General features: G+C 32.9%; 1 protein-coding gene across 1 annotated transcript; it reads left to right on the top strand.

Moving 5' to 3' along the window:
* Positions 1-659: 659 nt before the first annotated feature.
* On the top strand, positions 660-7,418 carry LOC142636187 (cysteine-rich receptor-like protein kinase 25). The gene is made up of 7 exons (XM_075810315.1): positions 660-1,506; positions 4,634-4,804; positions 5,433-5,554; positions 5,848-6,067; positions 6,159-6,396; positions 6,607-6,754; positions 6,855-7,418. Exons 1-7 carry the CDS (start codon positions 705-707, stop codon positions 7,191-7,193), a joined length of 2,040 nt encoding a protein of 679 aa, XP_075666430.1. The 5' UTR covers positions 660-704; the 3' UTR covers positions 7,194-7,418.
* Positions 7,419-8,683: the final 1,265 nt, after the last annotated feature.

An 8,683-nucleotide genomic window follows, 5' to 3' on the forward strand; every position in this document is an offset into this window, starting at 1 on the left:
TATATTTTTGGATTAGAATTTTTTCTTGAATTTTTTTAAATCTGTTTATTATATATGTCTTAAAGTTTCATTAATTTAAAATAGTTTAACTTTTTAGTTGACTTCATAATAATTTTTCATATAAATTTTTGAAACCTCAAAATTTGAAAAGTTAATATTTTAACAAATAAATATTTTTAACTGAATTTATATTATGTTCTATATATAAACCTTCCTTTAAAATATTACCACATTATTAGAATAGATAAATGCATATGCATATAAAATTATTATAAATTCCTATTAATTGTTCTATAGTTATCAGTTTTATTTTTCAAAAAAAAAAAATTAAACAAAGCAAATACACACACACATATATATATATATATATATATATATATATATATATATATTTGTGTATTGCACGACTTATCTACTATTTTTAAGTATAATTATATTTTTGTGAACCTTCTTAAAAAAAAAAAACAAATTATTTTTGTTCTTTTGTGTATAAATAAAAACAAAACAAAAAAAAAAAAAAAATCGAATGCAAATACGCGCATATTTCCCACGTGTTTCAAGATATTAAAAGATATGTGGACCCAAAAATTCATCTTCAAAACAGCATTTCCTTATCTAAAATCTTATCAATACTCACTCACTCCATCAATAAAAGCAGAAAATCAGCTACAGTTACACACATTGGAAGAGACTGAACTATCAAAATGACTTCTTTGAGCTTGAATCCCTCTATCACCCTTCTATTCATTTCCATGCTTAGCATCCTTAGCTTGACCGCTCATGCAACTGCCCCAATTCACCTCAATGAGGTATGTGCAAACACCACTTTCAGCTCCAATAGCATCTACCAATCCAATCTCAACTCCCTCCTCTCTTCACTCTCTTACAGCGCCACACACAACCTCGAATTCTACAACACCACCAGTGGCCAAAACACCTCCAACCCCGTCTCCGGCCTCTTCCTCTGCCGCGGCGATGTCACCCCTCAACTCTGCCAAGAATGTGTAGCTGCAGCAGTCAAAGAGATAACCAAAAAATGTTCCAGAGAAAAGGTTGCTGTAATATGGTACGATGAGTGCATGTTGCGTTACTCAAATCGGTCATTCTTTTCCACAGTGGACGAAAAGCCAAAGTTTGCCCTATTGAACACGCAGAATATCACTGAACAGGACAGGTTTAACAAGCTACTGGCTAAGTCAATGAATGAGACAGCAGCTCAGGCCTCTAATGCTCCTATTGGTTCCAAAAAGTTTGGAACCAAAGAAGTGAATATCTCTGCTTTTCAAACACTGTACAACCTTGTACAGTGCACAGCGGACTTGTCCAGAAACGATTGTAGTACTTGTCTTCAGGCTGCTATAAATCTTCTTCCATGGTGTTGCAGTGGAAAGCAAGGGGGAAGAGTCATCTTTCCGAGTTGTAATGTTAGGTACGAATTGTACCCTTTTTACCGGATGGAAAATGCGACATTCATGCCTACATCATCTCATACATCTTCACATCCAGGTTCGGTAACTGAACTTTGAATGCTTTTTCCCTTTTCTCTTTACATTATTGATTAACGCTATAGTTACAAATTTTTTTATAAAAAAAGTTACAAATTATTAAAGTAATGAGTGATTATTTGTAAATGAAAAAGTGATATTAATAGTGAGTTTAGATGAAAACAAAAAAGAAACTAACTATATCAACATTTTATAAAAATATAATAAAATAGTTTATGATTATAGTATTACTCTATATTATTAGCTATTGAGTAACGGGGATTCAATTTTCATGGCATACTTTATGAATCTTTGTCGTTATTGATAATTTTGTTGTGTATGATTTTAGTGCCGGTCCTTCTCTCTTTAATGAATAGGGACAATTAGCTATGTACCTTCGCTCTTTAATGAATATGGACAATTAGCTATGTACAAAGTCAGGTCCAAGTGGGTTACAACTCTAAAGGATGGAGCTATTAGATAAAACAAACACCATGGAGTAGGCAACAAGCCATTCCATTGGACCATTGCCCACCAAAATTGTTCGGTGAGGGGTAGAATGTAGACCCACCATTGGCAGGGCTGATATCCCTCTATGATTCACTTTTCTGAAAAAGTAATTCTTGTAACAACTTATACTAAGTCAAGTGTAAGTAGGGTTGTCCAAAAAACCCGGCTACTCGATAGAACTGACGGAATTGATTGAAATTGATTGCCAGCAGCCCTAATTGATCCCTTCATCGGTCGGCCACGAGTTCCTTCTCTTAGAAACCAACTTCGGGGAATCGAGTGGTGGGTGTCCTCCAGCAAAATTCAAGCCACCCGACTTGACCGGAAAACTACTTTAAGAAACCTTCAAATCGACCAGAGTCTATCTCAATTCGGCGACTATTAGGCCTTCAAAGCTCAAATTTGGCCATATTTGGCCTTTCTCTGCTTAGATCCACTTAAATCCAGTGATGATTAACTTAGATTGTCTAAGATTCAGCAATGTTTGGCATAGATCTGCTCATATTTGACGATATTGGTCTCAGATCCGGTGACATTTGGCATAGATCTAGCAAGGTTTGTCTTAAATCCGGTTGAATCTTTCTCTTCTTCACTCAGATTCGGTGAAGATCTACTACCCTCGACCCACAAGCCGTTCCTTCATGGCTTCATCGGTTTCGACCAAACCAACTTGATCGTTTGTCAGAGCTTGTCTGACTCAACCCGTAGTGATTGCTGGTTTTCTCTTCTTCAATCCGAACCACCCGACTCATGAACAACCCTAAGTATAAGTCACACATAACCACTAATGAGTGAATAGCATGTGAAAAGTTGGTTTCAACCACTTTAGCAGACAATTAAATTACATGCAATGACTAATGAGTGAATAGCGTGCATGTGAAAAGTTGGTGTGAACTACTTTAACAAAAATAAATAAATTACATGACATTCATACATTAGTGTTACATAGAGACTTGGCATTCCCACTTTTTCACTTAGTGAGATTTTTTATCTTTGTTGTTTGGCTTTTGGAGGCCATTTATTAAAATTATATATATAAAGGATTATTGTTTTAAATTAATAGTATAATGTAAACTAATAATTTACCCTATTAAGAGACCCCCACCCTGCTTCCCCCCGGTGCTGGTGGGCCTACATATATAATCTTCTGTTATTGGTTCACGCTCTCCCCAGGTGCTGGTGGGCCTATATATATATAACCTTGGCTACTGCATGATTAAAGTTTACTCTTTAATTGTTACAACTCACAACTGGGCCCATCCTTTCTTTATTTAAAAAGTAGAGATCTGTAGCTACTGCGCGCATGATTTTAAAAAAAAAAGGTTGACTCCTATAAAAAAAAAACTCACAACTGGGCTCATCCTTTCTTTTTTTTAAAAGTAATGATTTTATTGTACCATGCCTAGGTTGAATAATGGTTTTGGATCAACATGGTAGATCTACTAAACATTCTTCCCTCCCCAGCAATGGCAGTAATAGTGCACTGACTCCAAAGTCATGAGGGGCTACATTTTGTGAGAGGGAAGATACATGAGATCTTTTTTCTCTTTTCTTCTTGATCAACATTTTCACCCAAAAAAAAAAAAAGGTTTAGCAAAAAAAAGAAAAAATTTCACAAAAAAATAATAATAATAAACAAAAAGAAGAAGAAGAAAGTTTTATTTGATATTAAGGGCTTCCTTTGGTAAAAATTTTTTTAATAATGTTGTTTAAGTGTTGTGAAAATACATATAGGTGAAACAAAAAGAAAAAGAAAAGTTTGATTTGATATTAAGAGCTCGTTTGGTAAGAAATTTCTAGTATCGTTGTTAGTATTGTAAAAATATGTGTGGATGAAAAAATATGGTAGAAATACATGTATTGTTGTTTAAACAATGAAAACTATTGTTTAAACTATAGTACCAATCAAGCCCTAATTTCTCAAAAAAAAAAAAAAAAAAGAAGTTCAAACTCTTTAGTTGGTTGATTTTCCACCTATATCTATCATCTTTTCTTTTTTGTGAGTGATGACTGTCCATTTTCCTAAATTAATGAGCGAAATGAACCTCTTCTATTGATACATTAAACTCTCTCTCATTTTTAGATAGATATGTGACAAATAACATTTGTTTGATTTTTAAATGCTACATATATTTCATCTAAAAAGAAAATGTAAGGAATTGAAGGATTAAGTGGGAGGAAGTGGTCAGGCATACGACTCAAATTCCCCTCTCCACCTGCTATGTATTCAGAAAATTTTAAAAATATATTAAAATCCATAAATTTAAAAAAAAAGAAAAAAGAAAAAAGAAGAAGCCTCAAGCATACCAGCCAATCTTGTCATATAGTCAAATGGCACTTTAGCCTTCATTTGTACGGTGAGGACTGGGGTCGCATCCTCACAATTTTTTCATGGGGAAACAAAAAGAAAAATGACTCAAAGTAGACTTATCAGACCATTAATAAGTAATGTTAATTAAACACAAATTATTTTACACAATTTTACACGCAAGTTACGATTTTTACTCCTTTTTGGAGTGTGCATACATCTGAGTAAAACAGTTTCTGTGAAACAAGTTTAACCCTAAATATTTTATTGGGCAACTCTCTCTTAACGGAGTGTTTGCTGTTGTCAATGAAACATGATATTGTTTACGCAGGAAAGGACAAAAGCTCAACCGCAACAATAATCGCCATTGTTGTTCCAATAGCTGCCTTGGTGCTAGTCCTAGTCATCCTATCCTTCTGTTTCCTAAGGAGAGCAAGAAAGAAGACCAATGCTCTAAAGGGAGAAATTTCTAAGAAATCTAACCATATCCTAAATTATCAAGGTATGCGAGTAGTCTTATATTTACATCATATGTCACTTTCTTCTCCTTTTTAAGTCTTAATGAAAATGATGTTAACATATTCGAGTGTGAGTGGTGTAGTTCAAGTGTGAGTGGTGTAGATAGGTAAATATTCAAGTTCCACGTTAGATAATAATCACAAAAATGAGTTGTTAATATATCATAATTAGTTTTATATATAAACAAAATAATTAATTGGACACAAAACCCATTGATTTAAGACATTTTTTTAATATATATTTATATTATAGAATTTCAATCTATAATATTTGCTCTATGATAATTATTTATTACCATCAGATAAAGATGCCAATTGATTTTTGAATCACACCAAAATACCAATTAATTTTTTGTATAGGTGGGGTTCTCAAACCCCCAAATCTCTTATTTGATGATAAGAAATTTTATCAATTGAGTTAATAAGAGTCTACGATGTAAGTCGTTCTTGAGGGAGTGTTAAAAACTACTTGTAATTTAAACTTCTAGGGTATATGGTAGTTTTTCAGAAAATAAGAAAGAAGTTATTGACTTTGTACAAACTCTCACCTTATGATAAGCTAACATTGCTCTTTCTAGTGTAATATCTTACTTTTATTTTTTGCATGTTTAGCTGCAAGTGAATTAACAACTGTGGAGTCCTTGCAATTTGATTTTGGGACAATTGAAGCTGCCACAAACAAATTCTCAGATGATAACAAGATTAGTGAAGGTGGATTTGGTAAAGTATACATGGTATATATCAAAATTAATTTCTAGTTTTTCTTTTTGGGTACTTAAATAACCATACGTAGCAAATTTACTGCATATAATTAGAATTCAAATGTGAAAAGTTTTGTCAACAAATCTTATAGTTCAATTGATTGACATTTCCTAGTATTTCCAATAAAACATTTAGAGTTTAAATCCTTCATCCCCAATTATTGAATTGTCAAAAAAATAATTTGAAAAGCTTTCAATTTACTGGAATTTAATAAATTCCATGAATTAAACTATTCTAAAGCTATTTAAAATACATATATTACCAGGGCACACTTCCTAGTGGACAAGAAATAGCTGTAAAGAGGTTATGGAAAAGTTCAGGACAAGGAGTAGAACAATTTAAACAATTCAAGAATGAGGTTGAACTACAAGCAAAGCTTCAACACAAAAATTTGGCAAGGCTATTGGGATACTGCTTGGAGGGAGAAGAAAAGATACTTATCTATGAATTTGTGCCCAACAAGAGTCTTGACAATTTTATATATGGTTTGTCTTTCTAAACATGCATCCAATAGTTTTATAAGCATTTGGAATTCTTAGTTTTTGTTTTATTTTTTTTCTTTTGATGAACTTTTAGATTCAAAAAAACAAGGACAATTGGATTGGGAAACACGATATAAGATAATTGGAGGGATTGCTCGAGGAATACAATATCTTCATGAAGATTCTGAACTTAGAATTATACATTGTGATCTAAAGGATAGCAGCATATTGTTAGATGCAGAAATGAATCCAAAAATTTCAGATTTTGGTATTGCACGGACTCTTGAAGTTGATCAAACTCAAAGAAATGCAAGTAAAATTGTGGGGTCATAGTAAGTTTTAGATGGTTTTTCTTCTAATTTGCATCATCAGAATTAATGCATTTATTCAAGTCCTATTCCGAGTAATTAATCATTGAAAAATATATTATAAAAAATGCAAAAAAAAAAGGTAATTTTGACACATTGAACTTGAAGAACATAATCATGAGGTTCCTCGTTGTCCTTTAGTAACACTACTATGTTTTTGGTGTTGGTTTGCAGTGGTTATATGTCTCCAGAGTACGCAATGCATGGAGAATTCTCTGATAAATCCGATGTATATAGTTATGGTGTCCTTGTCCTTGAAATTATCACCGGAAAAAAGAACAGTAACTTTGAATCAAAAGGGGCTGAGGACCTCTTGAGCTACGTGAGTATATAAAATAAAGTGTAATTTGTTTCCCTTTCTTAATGCCTAGGGTCACCACTAGTAGCATGACATTCTAGACACTACTTTATAAAATGTGCAGGCTTGGATACATTGGAGGGATGGGAGGCCCTTGGAATTGTTGGATCCAACTTTGGAAGGTTTTTATTTGATAGATGAAGCCATTAAATGCATCCACATTGGCTTATTATGTGTTCAAAAGGATCCAGCTGACAGACCCACTATGGCATCAATAGTTCTCGCGCTTAATAGCCACTCTGTTAGTCTACCAGCACCGCAACAGCCAGCTTTTTTCCTTCGCAACACAGACCAGAACTTACCCCAAATGTCTATGGAGTCTGATCAATCTACTAGCATGTCCATGTCATGGTCTGTTTCGTCTGTCAATGAAGAATCTGTTACTGAACCACACGCTCGATAGTTTACAGAAGCAAGGAATGCACAAGTTTTGTTCAAACGGGTGGGCATAAAGTTTAAAGCTAAGACGTTTAATTATTTGGGTTTTTGTACAACGAGTCTAAGGCCATTACATTTTTAAAAACATCTTTTACGATCACTGCCATGAGCTGTTTTTATTGTATGTAATAAATGTGGTATCAGTACTGATGGACTGAAGTAGAAATATAATTCAAAATTCCAATCTCAACATCTCATGTTAGTATTTATAAAAAAATTATGTCCCATTACTCTTACAATGAAATAACCAATTGGCTTATTTATTGTGGGTTTTAGTTAGTTCAACTGATAAAATACTTGATAATTGAATAAGAGATCTGAAGTTCAATCTTAATCTACACAAAAAATTGATTGGTGTCTTAGTCTAACTATAAAAAACTATCATCATAAATGGACTTACAGGTTGAAACTATCTTTAAAAACGAAAAAAAAAAAAAAAAAAAAAAACCAATTGGCTATTTAGCTAAAGAAAAAAGCACGCTGATATTGAGGAATTGGATTCACTTGTAATCAAGAGAGCATAATAATGGATGTTCTCACTGCAAGAAATGTTAATATTTGTGAAAATCCAACACGGTCACAATGGTCTCCACTCTTTTGTTAGAGATAGTATCTCATGTTCTCAATGGGAAGTAACAGTCTCTAATTTAGGGGTCACCCCCAGTAATTGTAAGGGTATTTTGAAAATTTCCAATGTACGAGTCATATATGGGAGTCCAAATCTTCTGTCCCACTTTTTCTGCTTCACTCTATACTCCACCAATAAAAACTTGTCACATGTTCACCTAATTAATTAAATACTATCATTATTGACTTATTAATGCTACCGTTATTAATTAATAGTAATATTTAATTAATTAGGTGAACACGTGGCAAGTTTTTATTAGTGGAGTATAGAGTGGAACAAGAAAAGTGAGACAGAAGATTTGGACTCCATATATGGAGGCACCATAAATGATTGTAAACCTTTTATATGAATTTTTTGGCACTCACTTGTGGATGTAGGCACACTGTCAAACTACATAAATCTCTATGGGAATTTGCTCTCTCTTTTTTTTTTTTTTTTTCCTCTAATTTTACTATTATGCTAAGATCTGAAATCATCAATAATTCTATTGGCCTATCCAGCTAACAAAGGTAAAGGGATTTTTTTTTTTTTGATACATCAATATTTGGGGGTAAGGGGAGTTGAACCCTAAATGTCTTGGTTGGAAACATCAAGAATTGTCAACTAATTAAATTACAAGACTCTTGACAATTAAAGGAACTAGACGTAGAGCCAATGTGGATAAATAATTATTTTGTATGGTAATATAATGTGTAATTTTTTCTCTAAAATTATTTGAAGATAATTTGTTCTCCCTAAAAATTAAACAATTTCTATTAGGTCCAATTAGATCTATTTCAGTCCCATTCGGTCCAATTCAGCTCACTTAGTTAATTTTGGTCTCCTTT

The sequence above is a fragment of the Castanea sativa genome, chromosome 5 (genome assembly GCF_040712315.1).
Source record: "Castanea sativa cultivar Marrone di Chiusa Pesio chromosome 5, ASM4071231v1".
In the NCBI taxonomy this organism is placed as follows: Eukaryota; Viridiplantae; Streptophyta; class Magnoliopsida; order Fagales; family Fagaceae; genus Castanea; species Castanea sativa.

Excerpts from the sequence above, each read along its gene's own strand:
- LOC142636187 (XM_075810315.1), top strand. The coding sequence starts at position 705 with ATGACTTCTTTGAGCTTGAATCCCTCTATCACCCTTCTATTCATTTCC. Across the intron at positions 5,555-5,847 it reads GATTTGGTAAAGTATACATG|GGCACACTTCCTAGTGGACA; the intron begins GTATATATCAAA and ends ATATATTACCAG. Across the intron at positions 6,397-6,606 it reads AGTAAAATTGTGGGGTCATA|TGGTTATATGTCTCCAGAGT; the intron begins GTAAGTTTTAGA and ends GTTGGTTTGCAG.